The sequence below is a fragment of the Equus asinus genome, chromosome 25 (assembly GCF_041296235.1).
Source record: "Equus asinus isolate D_3611 breed Donkey chromosome 25, EquAss-T2T_v2, whole genome shotgun sequence".
Lineage (NCBI taxonomy): Eukaryota > Metazoa > Chordata > Mammalia > Perissodactyla > Equidae > Equus > Equus asinus.
The window spans coordinates 43,499,470-43,516,995 of record NC_091814.1 but is presented as its reverse complement, the minus strand read 5'-3'; the positions used below and the strand labels follow the sequence as shown (position 1 = coordinate 43,516,995).

Sequence of the window (17,526 nt, the reverse complement as noted above, 5' to 3'; positions counted from 1 at the left end):
TGTATGTTCTATATCTTCTATCATGACTTGTTTGATAATGAGACAAAATGCACCTAGGGATGTAATCATATGTAGAACTAGAATTAATGTCGTTGAACACAATAACCAAAATAGTTTTTAAGATTTTTCTGACATCTCTGTATGGACTAACAATTTATCATAACGCTCTAGGTATTATGTTATATGTGTATGTTCTTTGGGAATATTTGGGGGGTTGCTTTGACTTTTGTGTGTATGTGTGGTTTTATACTTTTACCTTTTTCCTCAGGATTGGTGGAACTCTACATCTTACTCCAACTATTACAGGACCTGGAATGTGGTAGTCCATGACTGGCTATATTACTATGCTTACAAGGACTTTCTCTGGGTAAGCAGCGGGATTTAGTTGATGTTGTTCAAGAAATGGAGATTCTTTTCTAGAAAGTATTAGCGTTGTGCAGCTGGAAGAAGTTATACTTGGTTGTCTTCAATTCTCTTGTGAGACATTTATGTCTAAGAAACCTTCTGCTTTGAATAGTACTCCTTAGAGACCAGTATGTACAGTTACTAGGTCTAATGCCATCCTTTTGCTCTGGATTTTATTTTGCATGATTACAAAGTAAGAATGCCTGGAGGTTTTTGGAAGAGTTGAAATGATCCACCAATAATGGGTGATTTCTTATGAATCTCATTGCTAACAAATAATCACCCTTTAGTTTTTTTCATTTGTTTTTTGTTTTTGTTTCTTTGTTAAAAGTGGAGAAACACTTGTGTTTGGATTTCTGTCTCTCCAATTCGTGATATCTGTCTGTGAGACATTCTTTAGAGCAGAATGTATTTAGACTGATGAAATGTAATCTTGAATTACGTGGTTGATAAATGCTGGTCTTTCTGGATTGCACGTTTTCATTGTTAAGTAAGGGCAGTATTTGGCTAACTGATAGCATGTTGTGGTGCAGATAGCACTGTATTGAGGGTTCTTCATTTATAAGTGTAGTTTCACTTATGGATGAGGCAAAGCCCTTCTTTCTAAAACTTAGTTTTGTGACCTGTAAAAATGAAGATGTCTGTCCTATCTACCATACCATCTTATTCCAAAGGTTGAGATTTGATGTGTGTGTTTATATATGAAAACAATAGGGTTTGTTTTGGTTTTTTTGTGAGGGAGATTATCCCTGAGCTAACATCTATGCCCATCTTCCTCTACTTTATATGTGGGACGCCTGCCACAGCATGGCTTGCTAAGCGGTGCCACGTCCACACCTGCTGTCCGAACCGGCAAACCCTGGGCTGCCGAAGTGGAACGTGCAAACTTTACTGCTGTGCCACCAGGCCAGCCCCTGAAAACAATGTTTTTTCAGTCATAGTGACTTAACAAATGTTACTATTAATGTTTTTGAAAATATTCCCAGATCTTTCAACTAATGTTTTTGAAAATGCCTCATTTTAGTAAAATACAGATTTTTTTTTTTTGAGGAAGATTAGCCCTGAGCTAACTACTACCAGTCTTCCTCTTTTTTGCTGAGGAAGCCTGGCCCTGAGCTAACCTCCATGCCCATCTTCCTCTACTTTTTATATGTGGGACGCCTACCACAGCGTCGTGTGCCAAGGGGTGCATTTCTGCACCTGGGATCCAAACCGGCGAACCCTGGGCAACTGAGAAGCAGAACGTGCGAACTTAACCACTGCACCACCGGGCCGGCCCCAGAGACAGATTTTTAAGCATAGTTGTTTTTTGTAATTATTTTTATACATTTGGTTTAATCCAAGGGAATAGACTTGGAAAATCAAATATAAATAATTAAATAGGTGTCTTTAGTGTGTGATAATTATAAGTCGTATATAGTTCATGCTTAATTACTTACTTTTTAAAAATTACTTTTCAATATTTTCCTTTACGCTAGGTTTTCACGAAGAAGTTCAGAGCGGCTGCCATGTTAGCTGTCTTTGCTGTGTCTGCTGTAGTGCACGAATATGCCTTGGCTCTTTGCTTGAACTTTTTCTATCCAGTGCTCTTCGTGCTCTTCATGTTCTTTGGAAGTAAGTATTTCTTGGCACGCCATGAGTACTGAGTATTATGCTAAAAGAGAAAGTTAGAGAATAAAGTATAAAATCAACATAGAAAACTAGATAGTAAATAGTAATGCCATTTCATGGCAGTATTTGTTTATCAGATTTTGAGTAATTATACACAACTCTGTTTCAAGATGGTTACACCTTGAAGGAAGGAAATGAACTAAATAACCTCTTGACAACTTTGTAACTGTTCACAACATATTCATTTGGTAGGTCATGAAAACTATAAACAACTTCTTTATTCTTAAACTCTCAGTGTTCACTCCCTGAAGAAACTGACCATTTTTTAAAGTGGATGGAGAGGGACAAGTTAGAATATGAATGATTCCATGGAATATATTTTCGCCTGTCCAGAATACTCTCTGATTTCCAATTAATTGCTGATTAACACATTTAAACACTGAAGCCTCATTTTTCTTTCTTTCTTTTTTTTTTTTTTGAGAAAGATTAGCCCTGAGCTAACTACTGCCAGTCCTCCTCTTTTTGACTGAGGAAGAGTGGCCCTGAGCTAACACCTGGCCCATCTTCCTCTACTTTCTATGTGGGATGCCTACTACAGCATGGCGTGCCAAGCGGTGCCATGTCTGCACCCGGGATCCGAATGGCGAACCCCAGGCTGCTGAGAAGCGGAAGGTGTGCACGTAACCGCTGTGCCACCGGCCGGCCCCAGAAGCCTCATTTTTATTTATACGACCAGTCGCCAGAATAGAACATGTATAGACACAGTTGATACTCATTGTGATAGTTAAATGATTACAGCAGGTATCAGAGGCCCTTCATCTCCTGATAGACTATTTTGATAACTGTGTATTTTCTTTTATCTTCCTAACTTTAGTGGCTTTCAACTTCGTTGTCAATGATAGTCGGAAAAGGCCAATTTGGAATGTTATGATGTGGACTTCCCTTTTTGCGGGCAATGGAGTTATCCTGTGCTTTTATTCTCAAGAGTGGTATGCACGTCAGCACTGTCCTCTGAAAAATGTGAGTCATTAGCCAGCCTGGCGTGGAAAATAACCTATTTGTCCCTGATTGTGGGGGTTGGCGGGCAAAAGGGGAGGGAGAGTAGTGGAGATTATGATGAATTAAGGTTAAGGGGAGGGAAATAACGGAGTAAAAGCATTAACTTAGTATCTGATCTTACGCACTGTCCTTGACATTTTTCTTTTCTTTGGTTTTCTTCACATTGTACTCTTCTAGTTCTTTTTTTCCTCCTCTTTTACTGCTTTTTCTTTAGCTCCTTCTAATTTTCTTCCTGTGTCTTGAAAATGTAGGTGTTCTCCAGGGTTTTCCCAATGACATGTGTATCCCCCCACCTAAACATATGTATTTTTTACCTATTTCTCCCCAAAGTAATAAACTCTTTGTAAAAATACCCACCTATGCTCATATGCCTAGGATCCCATTTCCCTTGATTCTTTGTTATTTTTCATTTCTTTTTTGTAATTATGTAAGAATCTCATTCTTACAGCTTTAGCTTTTAGCTGCATATGGGTAACTCCCAAATATTGAGGAGCTGCCTTCCTGAAATACCTGCCTGGGTATTTCTCACGGGCATCTATAACTGAAGATGCCCACACTCAAATTAATCAGTTTCTCTCCCAAAGCTTCTCCTACTGTCTCTCGTGTTTTTGTTACCCTGCCCTCCCTCCTGCTCCCACCTCACTTCCTGTTGATCCCCTTTGTGCGTCTGAACAAACTGCTCTGCTTTCTGGCCTCTATGCCTGGCCACGCTGCTCTTTACACTCAGATTCCACCTTTCAGATTTTATTTGATCAGAATCCAGTTTGGATGCAGCGTCTCCCCTGAAATCTTTTCAGAGTCTCACTCTGTCTCTTTCCACTTTCCTTTCCCGCTGCTTTAGTAGTTCTTCATCTGTTCCCATTTAGGTAATTCAGTGATTTTAAACCTTGAATTATAGTAATTTGTGTATATATTTTATCATCCTTAACCTACCACCATTTAGATTTCAGGCTACTAAAAGTAGGGCTGTGCTAAAATAAAATGCAAGATCCAGAAAGAGGTAGTCACTATTTGGAATTTGGTCAGAAGTCCATTCAATTTTGTAGAGTTTACTGGCCTTTAAAAGCTTCATGTAAAGCTGCTAATTGAATAAATCTGTGCTGTAGATAAAAATAATGAACATCTTTTGAATTAGTGAGCTGTTTATAGCTTAAAGGTTACTGACATGCTGGGAGGCATTTTGGAGATGTACAATATATAACATTAACACCCCCGATCTGTCCCCACACCTCATACACACAAGTAAACTATTCTTTCATTCTTTTCTTCCCCTTGAAGCCCACATTTCTGGATTATATCCAGCCACGTTCCTGGACTTGTCGTTACATGTTTTAGAAGTTTGGACTTTGTTTCCTTCCTTGACACTGAAGATTGGATATTCTGCCTGATGTGGGGCCAACATCTGTTTCCAGCTGTTACTGAAGTTATCTGATTATTTGGACAACTCCAGGCTTACAGATGGCTCACTCCGTTCCTAGCTCACCTGAAGCCGAGCTGTTGGAAATTTACTGGAATCTTTTACACTTAAGCAGGACTTTGTTTTTTTTCCTATGTGGGAGAAGGGAGACTTGAGGCTGCCGTAATTACAGATTTTTGCTGGGTCATATCAGCTCAAGCCTCAGAAGTTATATCTTTTTTGTTTTGGACTCTATCTAATTAGACGCTAAACTTATGTTTTCTTGGCTACTAAATTAGCCAAAACACTTATGAAGAAATCATTTAAATACCTCTGGCTTAGAAATTTTTTCATGCACACAGTTGGAATGTATGCTAATTGACCATGCAACTGGGAAAGAAAAGAAAATAATGTGGAACGGTTTGCTATTTCTAGAAGAAAGGAAATACTGTTTTCCAAAGATAATCTTGTTATACATCCTAATTTGTATTTTTTTGAAAAAAGTTCAGTTCTACTCAGTTTTTACCTTGTTTTTGCTATACAGTGTAGGTCATGATTTCTGTGAGGCAAAATTATACTTTTCACCTTGAATTCTTTAATTTGCATCCATAATATATATTGAGAGGAACAGAAGTAGGAAGGGAAAAAAGAAAGTGGCACAGGACAAAGAAAAATATTTCCTCTTATAACTTCCAAAGTAATTTTTTTTTTTAAAGATTTTATTTTTCCTTTTTCTCCCAAAGCCCCCCAGTGCATAGTTGTGTACTTTTAGTTGTGGGTCCTTCCAGTTGTGGCATGTGGCATGCCACCTTAGCATAGCTTGATGAGCGCTGCCATGTGCACACCCAGGACTCGAACTGGCAAAACCCTGGGCCACCAAAGCAGAGCACGCAAACTCAACCACTCAACCACAGGGCCGGCCCCCAAAGTAATTTTTTAACGTGACTTGCGGAATCAATCATGTATTTAAATTACTTTATCATGGAACTTATATGGAAAATAACTCTTTTTTGTTTAAACTTTAAGGTAATAACTTCTTTGAAGTTATTTAGAAGTATCCTTTGGTACAGTTATTTTATTGTCTAATTAATACTGACTTGAATTATTTTGCAGACTAGTAAGTCTGTAACATAAGTATTAATCACCTCTGTTAAAGTGATTATTAAAAGATCCAGATGCTGGTTTCTGCATTTGCTCAGTTATACTTTTCATGGTGATATACTTTAGGTGAAACTAATTAACATGTGATCATTTTCAAGAAAATGTACTCTATTAGGTGATGTTCCTGTGTTATTAGATGCCCATTGTTAATACAGTGTGGTGTGTAGGAATTATTTTATTTGTATGTATGCGGTGTGATGCTGGTCATAAAACTCGAGCATTGGAAGGGGTAGCAGAGACCATGGAGTTCAGCTTTCCACTCAAGGAAGTGAGACTTATGAATTACCCAAAAGACTGTTGTTATTTGGAGCAGCCAACTTGAGAGGCTATCTTGGTATTCTAACAGCCCTGCCACTATCCTAAAAAATTTTGGGGAATCTTTTTCAAATTATTTTAAAGTCAGTTTGAGTTTCACAAGAAGGTAAACAGAGTTTCTTCATAATCACAACTTAATTTGTACTCTGAGTACCCAGCGTAGTCACCGATTTTCTTCCCCATGCCTTTGATCCACATGAGTTTAGGCAGTTTTCAAACATCAGATCCAACTCCAGTGGACAAAAGTGCACCTCAAAGGAGGTGATTTTTTTAAAAGGTTTCCACATGTTCCCAAGCAGGAATTATCTGTATGGTGGTATTGTAATTGTACTGGAACCATAACCTCTAAACAAGACTGCTTTAATATAGCTTGTAATTTCTGGCATTTTTATTAAAAATTAAAATGAGTCAATCACTTGAATTTATAACTACATTTTAAATATGATGAGGGAACTGACAAAAACAGATTGGTCTAAGACTTGGTTATGAATAAGCCAGTCTCTTGCAGTGTGAGAATGGAACTCTTAGGTCTGTATTTCTAAGTGCTGTAAATGTGCACCGTCATTGAGGGGATTTTGTTGCTCTGTACTGATTCCAAATACTGTATTTGTTGGACTGAACGAGGCTATTTAAAAAAAACAAACTCTCATCTTCTGTTTGTTTGTTAGTGATTTTTTTTCTGCCCAAGATTAAGTGACAACAAATAATATGTGTATAATTATAGACTCTTTTGAATGATAAAACTGTCCTAAGAAATTTTCAGAAACAAAAGAATAGCCACTTTCTCTGAAAGAAACCAGTTTGATAGCCATGGTCTTATTGCTAGCTGCTTTTAGCAAGTCTTTTCTTTAAACCACTATCTACACTCTTTAAACAAATAGTTAAAACTAAAACTTCTTACTAATGTGTTTCAGGAAGATTTATTGATTCCCCCCCCCTCTTTTGCTAATAGGGGTGAAAATTATTTTCAGTTACAGGATGGCAGTGTTTTCCTTCTGAAAACTGAGTTTAAAATTTGTTTGCTGTAAGAAGTATTAATGATCATAACCATTACTAAATTTATTAGATGCTTTTCACAATGTTGGATAGTGAAGGAAAACTGAGGTTTTTTTGGTTTTGATGGATTAATCTGCAATTGCCTAGGTAAAGTTGCTTGCTTTGTTAGAAATTAATTAGCCAGCTGAGGCTGCTTTTATTCTGTCCGTAACTACAACGTTTGGAAGCAAAAGGAGTGGGGGAAATGTTTTTTCCTTTTTTGGTAGTTGCAAGGTAAAAGAGGGTGATATTGGCAGGTCAAGAAAGTGTGGTGTGTAAGTATTCTATATTTGCAAATACAGATTATTGTTGTAGAAGGAATTCATTTAGTATAGGCAATTTTCATTGTGATTTTGAAACTATACTTCCCTAAAAAATGGAATCCTGAAGTCTGTAGAAAACAGAACATTGCGTGTTTAAAAGTTTGTCATGTGGGCTATGTAGCCTAAAAAGACAGAATTCATGAATTGTTGAAGTCTTTTATGCAAAAAGATATCTTTGCTTTGTATGGCCATAAGTAATTCAGAATAAAGTTCATTGTTTTGTCTGGTGAAAAACAGTGAAGGTAAACCGATAGAACTGTACTAACCAGATGGCCTGATGTAGGGCAGTAGTTTAAATGTTTGTTTTAGTTATGAAACCATTCTAAAAAATAAATTGTTACACTTAAGCCCAGCATATAAAACAGATAAAATATAGCTGCTTCTGGTTGAGATAGGGATGGGGGGCTGGAGCCCTTCTTGTTTAGACCCATTTTCTCCTACTCCAAATACCCAGTTTGAAAACTACTGGTGCAGAAGAAAGAGCACGCATGGACTTTTGATTTAGATAGCTCCATACTTACTAGCAGTGTGACCTTGGGCAAAGTTTAGTTTATCAGAGCTACAGTTTTCCTCATCTGTAAAATGGGGATAATAATAACTACCTCATAGAGTTGTTGCAAAGCACTAGCCCTGGCAGAAACAGGGCCTCATTATGTTCTTACCCTCCGTAAATTCTAAACCTAAGTCATTATTTCGTTGGAATCCTTTAAAAATGTAAATGTTTCAAATGCTGCACGCTTCCAAGAATATATGCTTTTCTGTTAAATAGACTCTCCGGATGATGGGAATGGCATTGCACCTTGATCAGGGGACGCTCCCATAATGGGATTGACAAGAACTGACCGCGATTGTTCAAGGCACTCACTCATGTCTCCACCTCTCCACAATCCCTTTCAGATTTATGTGTTTATTAGCATTAGGGTAGGGCAGCACTTCCTTTCTCCAAAAAGAAATGCACTTCTACTTTTACCAGGGTATTTAAGTTAAGGTTTAGAACTTGTGTGTATACTTTATACTTTAGTTTCCTTCATCTCCACAAATTCTAAAACTTATGAGGGCTTACTTCTGCCAGTTTAAAGAGTAGTTATTTTAGAAGGCAGAATAAATTTCTTAATGGAAGATAGTTAATAAAGTTTAAGTGACTTTCCTACTAATCTTGTGCAAAATTTCATGTAACTTAGGTAGTTTATAATAGTTTTAATATACATATATGTGTGTATATATATTTTTACTATCAGAGAAAGATCTGTCTTGGACATTGTTTCACATATCCTATCTCTAGGCTTTATGTTTATGGCGAGGAAATAGAAGAAACTGGGACATAAATATTTTGAGGAACAAAATGAGTCTTATTAGTGGAGCTTATATAAGTATTTGGTTAGTTTCTAACATTACTAAAGTTTCTATCAGGTAGTCGAGTGTTGGAATCCAGTTTATAAAGGAGATAAAATATGGCTACTCTGGTTGAAACAGGAGTGGAGCCCTTCTTGCTTGGTCTGCCCATGCTCTTTCCATCCTAAATTTAATGCCCAGTTTGAAAATCAATAAATAATGATAAAATTGAGAAGTTTTAGGTTAGTAGAAAAGCTGTACAATTTATACAATTTACTAAATCCTTAATAAAGTTTCCTTTTTTTTTTTTGTAAAGTATGAAGACTTTAATAGCTGACTTGGATTTGAGAAAAAAGGTTAATTTCAGAAGTGGTATAGTTATTAAAAAATCTAAAAACTGCCTCTGTACTCCTTTTTTCCTACGTTTTCTTCCTTATTTCTACATTATTACATTTACATTTCTGCTGTCAGTGTGCCCTTCCTAACGGAGTGCTAGCCTTTAAGCCAGCAGATACTTCACCATGCTTTGTAGTGTTTGTTGTTTTTCTTAATGAAGTGGTGGGTGTACTTTCTCTTTGCTTTAAATAACTTGGAAACATGAGGCAGGTCATGCACCAGCCGTTTAGAGATACAGTTTGAATTCCCATGTGCAGATGTGCCAATCCTCGGAGGGGAGGAGAGCTCAAGCCCCAGGCAAGCCCCTGCTGTGGGGCCCCGGCAGCTGCCTCCTCCCTGTGCCTGTACCGCTCCAGCTTGTGCGTTAAACCCGTAGCATTCTAGGAGCAGAAGGAGGATCGTGGAAATCTGAGGTTGGTTTAAAGGTTTTTCTCTAATTAAAGATGTCTTTTCTATTTCATTCTTATTTGCTCTTTTCTTAAATTCCTGTTTCCTTTTCTCCCCTAAATCCTTGGTTGTCTAATCACTGGTGCTGTCACTTTGTTTCATATGCATTGTATTTGCATTAACTTAAAAAATTTTAAACTTTATATGCAAACACAAAAAAATGGCAAAATATTGTATATGTGAAGAATGTGGTAAATAAATATATTTGGAAAAAACTTAGTCTCTGTTGTTTTAAAAGTAACTTCTAGTTTATTTAATATTCTATATTTATTTCATATTCATAAATGCTTTTCATGTTAATATCAAGTAGCTTTATATGCTGAATATAGTCAAAGAGAAGGCAAATGACAGAACTTTCTTATGCAGGATAATGGAGGGGGAGCCATGTTATAGATTATAAAGAAAAAATAATGGGGCCTGGTTGTGACTACGTATTTGCATCAAGAAAAGCAGTGATGAATTCTTGAGCTTCCTCTTCATCATGGTCATTGTTTGTTGCTTGATTCCTTTTGCTGTTGGCCTTTTAAAATTTGTGAATGAATATTTCTAAAAATGCCCACCCCCCTCGCCCCTAATGAGCAGAAATGGTCTTAGGTTTTTAGTGAAAGCTGAAAATCCGTTGGCTAGGAAGTGGGCCTTTTCAGACAAGACGTGGGGAAACCAATTTTGGAGGAAGATAGTTTGCTTGCCTTCCCTCAAAGAATCTTATTCTTTCCATAGAAGCATGTGTCACAGTAAGAGTTAAGAAGTACTCTCTAGTTACCCTCTATGGTCTGGCTCTACCCACCAGCCTCTGCAGTGTCAAAGGAGTGGGAAGGGGGAAGGCCTTTCAGAAATTATACATGCCCCTGTTTCTTGGACCAAGTGACTGTTTCTTGCTTCTAGGGACAAAGCCTCAGTGTGGCAATTTTCTTGATGAATTTATTAAACTTTAGGGTCCTGTCCTTTTAGGCTCAGCTTGTATTTGGACCCAAATTAAGTTCATGAATGTGATTTATAAAACTGAAATAGCAGTTTGTGAATACATCATAAGAAATCACACGTGAGTGGCATGCTCAGGTTGGCTTGGTTGCTGCATTCTCTGTAGGGGCTCAATTTACTGTATGATGAGAAAGGTGAATTTATCCTAGACTGCATCAACACCTGTGTCAGGTACTGTGCTGTGCACTGAAGATACACTTGTTAACGCAAAAGCATGTTTTTTCCTGTAGGCACACCCACGTGGAATCAGAACGAGGGTACTTAGATGAATAAGGATAAAACTAAGACAATCTGAGACATCATTTCAGTTTTAGGGATGCCCTTCTTGTGTGGAAGCAATTAATACCAGAAGCCACTCTTCCCCAGGGAACTGTTTGGCTGAGCAGCGCCTAGATTTCTTTCTTAGTGTCTCCTTTTAAACATTTCTGATTGATGCCTTCATTCTTTAGCTACATTAAATACAAATACTGGCCTGCTTCCCACTCAGACTCCTTCCAGGAGCTTTGCATCCTGTATTTAGGTGCCTACAGATGTGGCCCACACACTTAGAAGATGAGTGGGTAAAAAGGAGATTGGTGCAGAGGCACACCCACTGTTTATTGTTTGTTCCCACTTCAGGGCACGTTTGGTGATCACACTGACTGGCTCTTCTGAGGTAATGTCTTGTCCACCTGAAGCCCTGGAGGACCCTACTACTGCCTTGGTGTTAAGTAGCTGCCACAGACGTCAGCACACCAGCAAGCACAATTAGCCCTGTTTACGACTGTCACTTTTTGTGTGTCTTGACATTTTCTATTTAGGAAAATTCTTACCTGCTCATTTTACATTTTGCTGTAGTATTTTCCATCAAAGACCACAATAATATTTTACCTTACTCCATTTTAGGGTTCCCTTGGTATAATTCAAAATTATGAGAGGAGTTTCCGAGGAGTAGCAATTGTCGTCTTAAATAGCTGTGGTCTTCTTGTAATGTTCTTATGTTCTCATCCATTCTTGTGCTTACTGTTTCATATACTTCCACAACTTTAACCCGGACCTTTGCTCAGCAAATGGTGTGTATAATCACCACACCGTTGCACAGGATAGAGAATGAAAAGTAAACTTTGATGTGTTTTTCTTCTCACCACATATCCAATCACTTCCTAAATCCTCTAGATTTACTTTCTGTGTATCGAATCTGTTCACGTATCTCCATCTCTTCTATCTATGCCCTACTTAGATTTTTTCTTTTAAACTAGGTTAAGAATATGAAAGATGAGTTACTTTGTTCTTCCAGTATGTAAATGTTTGATAAACCATGGATGCTGGAGTTTGGGACCTCTTAGGTTCAGTATCCTGGTTATGGTTCCACACTATAATGTGGAGTCACACCAGTCAGGAGGGAGGAAGAAGGCAAACAAGCTGGGGAAAAACTCCCTCCCACCTACTTGTGCATTGCTTCTGCCCATTACCTGTTTTGATGGTTGCCAGTGTGTGCTGTATGAGGGCTATATGCGTGTATTTTAATTCTTGGGAAAATCCAGAGAAAAATTAGGGTGATGGGAGATAAGGCTAAAGGCTAACATGCTCAGACATCCAAGGTGTTTGACTAGGAGAGTTAAAAGAGGCCATAGAGATTGTATTTCTCTTTTCAACACTTTGCTCATATACCTCATTGGTATTATTGTAATGATGAGCCCTCTAGGACCAGTATAACTGACACCATCTTATCAACAGTAATTAAGAGTGGTTCTTTCAGCAACTGAGACTCCTTGTCCTGTTCAGGCCAGTTAAGACCACGAACCCATCAACTGGGCTTGCACAAATGCCCAATAAACGAACTTTTTGACCACAAAGGACTGAAAACTCCACCCTTAGATCACACTAACACCACCATTTTGTGAACATGGGTGTTATGAAGAGCCATGAAGCCTGATACACTTGCAGATCTTCAATTACTCACTTTTCCTTAACACTAATCATTTATCTCCACACTTCAGACGGCCCTGCCCTTCATCCCATAAATTCTGCCTCAAGCCCTGGATCTGAGAGCCGATGCCTCCTGTCTCCTTGCAGATCCATCCAGCAATAATGCTGATTTCTTTTCCCAAAAGCTGATGCTGTAGTAATTGGCTTTTTTTATGCTCATCGGGTAGGAGAACCCCATTCTTGTGCAGTAACATTACCTAGGAAACCAGAAACCAGAGAGTTAAAGTCTATCAACACAGAAGCAATAGAACTGTCCAGCTGATTTTCAAAATCATGTATTGAAATTGTGCCAGGCACTGTGCTCGGGAGTATGACCACTGAACAAGATAAGGTTTCTTCCTTCCTGAAATTTATTTTCTATACTAGACGCATCTAGACGCTGGGATTCCACCAGCATTATTTGGCATTAAGGCTCCATCTTAATACAAAACGATCCTTGGTGGCGGTGAGGAGCGGGGTCTCACCTCCTCGGTGCTAATGCGTTTATCACATTCTATCCTGAGAACAGGTATTTAAGCAAGAAGACCAAATGGTTTTGCTTGGGTTGGCTCCGTCTAAAGTGCCAAAAAAAAGAGTCTCGACCCAGGAAGGCCTTCCGCATGCTCCGGGGGCGGTGCTTGGGTCCAAGGAAGACCATCAAAATGTCAAAGACGGGGCAGCATCCAAAATAAAGCCTCAACTGATGGGGGACGGGGAGAGAGACCCCGGCCACCACTAGCGCCTGCGCATAGGGCTCGGCCTGCGGGCGGGAGTCCAGGGATCAAGACACTTTCCGACTCCGTGAGAGGGGCCTCATTACCCATTTTTATTCTCTGTTGCGACTGCACCTGTGCCGTTGGGATTGTTTCTTACGGTCTCCTTCCTTCGCCGGCACCTCCGAAGGCAGCCCCGGTCGCGGATTGCGAAGGCTCGGGGTCCTGGGTTTCCATGACGACACGCAGGCGTTCCAGGAAAAGGCGAGGCCACAAGGTACCTGGCGGGAAACACAATTTACGGGTATGGGTTGAGAGTGTCCGATTCCCATCGCTTGTGAGGCCGAAACGGCGGGAACTGTGCCCGGCCCCGAGTCCGCGGAGCTGGCGGGCGCGAGGGCGCTGCCTGTGGGCGAGGCCGGGAGCCGAGACGACCGGCCTGGAGCGAGGGCGCCGGCGGCTGGTGCCGGCGGTTGCGGGCTGGGCCGAGGGTGTCCTTCCCGGCCTGGGCCCCGGCCCTGACCACAGGCTTCTTGGGCGCCTCCGATGACCTGCGAGAAGACAGAGGTCTCCCCAAGGAAGGAAAACCCACGCTAGATGAATTGTCAACTCCGATCTTAACATAAGCATTTAACAAGTCTCATTTTTCTGTCTGCAGGACAATGTGGCAGCCCTGCCAAGTCCCGGCACGCCGCTGACTTGTTTCTAGGTTAGCTTTATGGAGAGAGATTTCAAATTACTAACGGGAGTGCTAGGAGGCATTGTTTATTATGTCTCTCCCGAAAACGCCCTCCAAATTGCCGAACTCCGCCTCGACGCCTGAGGGCAAAAAGTTAAAAGTCTCTGCACCCAAGGAAGAGACAGGTAAAGTTCTTCAAGGATTCCCGCAAATAGTCATGGCCACAGGCGGAGATCACAGTCCGTTCACCGTTTTCCTTGATCTGAGATTTCAGGATACGTTAGCTTCGTTTCCCAATACACTTACTTCAGTAAAATCAAAAGCTGTTCCTTTCATAGTATTTTGAGTCAGAGTCCTGTGTCGCTACTCCACCCAAGGGCTGTATTTCTAATTTTTTTTCAAATGCTGATGAGTTATATTGTTTTAAATTCACTCTACTTTAAATACCAATACCACTTATATGAAACTACTTTTTTGGATACCTGGTCTCTGACTTTAAGGAACTAGTTTGTATCAGGTTTTAATAATTATTCTAAATGAAGATAATTCCTTGTTTAGGATTTTTATTCATATACAGATAAGTGCAGATCTGTCCTAGAATAAGAATCAGTTAGACCCATTCCTACCCCTGCTAACGCTTCCTCCCGCTCATCTCATCTTGGTTTTACGGGAGATTGTGCTAAAGCCCCCACCGAACCATTTTGTGCTTCCGCTCGCCCCCCACCCCCCCGCCCCCGTCCTCTGATATTCTAAATCTATCCCAAACTCTCAAGAGAGAGAGATTTGGTTATGTGAACTTGGGAGGTTTTGATGGTGATCAAAGCATGAGACCTCATTATAGAAATTAACATAAGCCACACGGTGGGAGGGGCATAGATTAGTGGAGAGTTCTTTAAGAGAGACAGCCCGACTCTCCTTGACTGACTTCAGAGATGACCTTTTCCTGTGTAGCCCTCCTGCCTACGTTTATAACCCCATCGCCCTGGTCAAGCTCTTCTCCTCTCTTCACTTCCAACAATCCCAACTCTACTTTTACATTTTAACCCAACTCAGATCCCTTCCGCTCTATGAATGCCCCGATTTAATGCAATTGTTCCCACCTTTGAACTGATACAGAAAAAATTACTCAATAATTTGACAGTTTTGAGGAGAGGAGATTTCTTTTGTGTTTTTCATATCAAAGGGAAATTAGACATTCATCTTAAGGCTATCCTAGTTAATTGAGTAAGTGAAGTGAGTTTTAATTTTCAACTTTGAATTTAGAATAACAGAGGTTCATCTTTGTATCTGAGTTTTTGAATCCGTGTCTGATGTGTGAACAGGGCAGGCAATATGAGTTTCTTTTTCTTGACTAGATGATATTCAGTGTTTTTAAAGTTGTTACTATTCTTGGCAACCGGAAGCAGTGTTTCCTGGTTACAAACATTTTGATGGGATTGATCAAGCAGCCTGTGAATCTCCAATTAACTCTGCAGAAAACTAGTCAGCGTTTCTTTCTCATTACTTTCTTAGGACTTCCTGAACTAAGGGAGAAAAGAAATATGGTGGATCGTTCAAAACCCCTTCCTACCTCCCTTCAGAATGAGTTCATCCCTGAGGAAGTTCTTCTTTCTCTGACCTATGCAGCCAATGCCGGTCCTTGTCCTGAAAACTTATTGCCCCCTAAGAAAATTAAAACTGCAAAGGTGTGTATATACATATAAAAAGTACTTGGGAACATTTATCTTTTCAGTATCCAGTTCATTAAGTATTTATTAAACATATCTTATATATTCTAGATTGTCTTAAAAATGTTTTAAAATTAATTTCCTAGATTGAAAACTAAAACTAAAATTGAAAACTAAAATGCTCACATATTTCCATTAACCTGTTTTTATGGGATTTACCTAAATGATCATTACTACTCTTAGTCTTGATATTTTTCTCTCACTATTGAATTGGTCTAGTTTCAGTCTTTCTCCACAGTATTAAATAAAAATTCTGCTCTTTTTTCCATAGAATATGCAAATAGTCAATATAAAACTCGAAACAATTAAGAATAGCTTTCATTTGTCTAGAGCGCCCTCTGCTGTGTATTTGTGTTTTTGCTTTTCCCCAGGGTACTCTTCTGCGCCCTGTTGACCCGGTCTGGCATCACCCTGTTCGAAGGAATAAGTTCAAATACCTGATTGACCATCCCGTTTCCCTTACTGGAGCTGGAAGGTAAAAAGGGAAGATAATGGGGTAGATGCAGATGAATGGAGTCATTTTCTCATTTTGTATGATTTCTTTGGGAGGGGCAGGGTTGGAAAAATCATAGAATCACAGATTTTAAAGCTTGAGTATATTTGATGAAGCAGAATACAATCTGAACAGGGCACAAGACCAGCTTTTTGTGTATGATTATTATCAGCAGGATGGCAATAGGGCTGGCGGTACCTACTTTTGGTTTAAGTTTACTTTTTTGCATGCTTGTCCCCTTACTCTCCGCTTCGTTGTACCCCAAAAAGGGACAAGATCAGACAGGCAGAATGCCGTCAGTGCTTCTTTCATTTGTACATCTGAAATGAGCTGGGTAACGTAGCTTCATGATGTGCAACCTTGAAAAAACAAGTGCTCAATCCCTGATTTTCTTCAAAGTGAACCCTTAGCTTTTACACGGTTTCAGATCAAATCAGCAAATACTATATGTGGTTTTTATATCATTCCTAAAAATATTCTAAATGTCAGAATTTTTCCTGTGAAGATTGTGACCTGCAATTTTCTATGTCAGGTCCATTTATCAGTTTACTCCCTGCATGTCCCTTACTGAAGTATCACTTCGTCTGAAAGAAATGTTTAAACTTATTAATCCTCAGGGAAATGATTTAGTCTTTCCGAGTTCCATTTTCTCACTCGTAAAAAGGCAATGATAGACTTGCTCCATTTTGTGTACCTTAAGGGATGTTGTAAAGCACAAATGAGATAATGGATACAAGAGCACTGGGAAAACTATATAGTACTATGTAAATATAAGGTGGTATTGCTCAGCTATGTCCCAGTGCTAGAAAACTGGCAGAAACTTGGCCTGTTGACTTTTGTGTCCTGGCGCTTTAGTGTCATCAAGTATCTGTACTGTATTTTACATCTTCAGATCGTGGCTATAATTATTAAGAGTAATTATCAGTAGTTATGAGATGTTTGAAGTACTCTGAAAAAATAATTAGCTATATCTGAATGTGGCAATAAACTGATATTAATGTTTTAATGTCAAATGACTTCTGACTTGGAATTTTTAAAATGTGAAGTTGTGTGTTGTGGCAGACAGGATAATGGCCTACCCCCAGAGTGTCTTCACTCTAATCCTCGGAACCTGTGAATACATATCTTATGTGGCAAAAGGGGCTTTGCAGATGTGATTAAGGTAAGGACCTTGAGATGGAGAGTGTCCTGGATCATCAGGAAGGGCCCAACCGAATCGCCCGAGTGTTAAAAGTGGAACAGGTAGGAAGTTGAACGGGTCAGAAAGATGAGACAAAAGACGGAGCAGCACAGATCCGAAACGTGAGAGGGATTCACCGTGCTGTTGCTGGCTTGGAAGATGCAGGAAGGGAGGACACAAGCTAAGAACTGCCTTGGCCACTAGAAGCTGGGAATGGCCCTCGGCTGGCAACCAACAAGGAAACAGGGATCTCAATCCAAGGACCGCAAGGAACTGAGTTCTATTTACAACCCAAACGGGCATGGAGGTGGATGGTCCCCTAGAGT

The 17,526-nt window shown here is 39.6% G+C and overlaps 2 protein-coding genes across 7 annotated transcripts in view; both read left to right on the top strand.

Annotated features, from left to right (window-relative positions):
* SOAT1 (sterol O-acyltransferase 1) overlaps positions 1-9,602 on the top strand; it is an 84,501-nt gene extending 74,899 nt beyond the window's left edge. For all 5 annotated transcript variants that reach the window (XM_014845294.3, XM_070497600.1, XM_044757935.2 and 2 more), the window contains 4 exons: positions 269-367; positions 1,884-2,019; positions 2,891-3,036; positions 4,354-9,602. In XM_014845294.3, the coding sequence (XP_014700780.1) occupies positions 269-367; positions 1,884-2,019; positions 2,891-3,036; positions 4,354-4,410 (438 nt within the window). In that variant the 3' untranslated portion in view covers positions 4,411-9,602. The remainder of the gene's footprint in view (positions 1-268; positions 368-1,883; positions 2,020-2,890; positions 3,037-4,353) is intronic.
* Positions 9,603-13,262: 3,660 nt separating this feature from the next.
* Positions 13,263-17,526, top strand: part of AXDND1 (axonemal dynein light chain domain containing 1) — a 79,467-nt gene continuing 75,203 nt past the window's right edge. For both annotated transcript variants that reach the window (XM_070497598.1, XM_070497599.1), the window contains exons 1-4: positions 13,263-13,398; positions 13,780-13,985; positions 15,313-15,485; positions 15,899-16,002. In XM_070497598.1, coding sequence (XP_070353699.1) covers positions 13,892-13,985; positions 15,313-15,485; positions 15,899-16,002 — 371 coding nt within the window. In that variant the 5' untranslated portion in view covers positions 13,263-13,398; positions 13,780-13,891. The remainder of the gene's footprint in view (positions 13,399-13,779; positions 13,986-15,312; positions 15,486-15,898; positions 16,003-17,526) is intronic.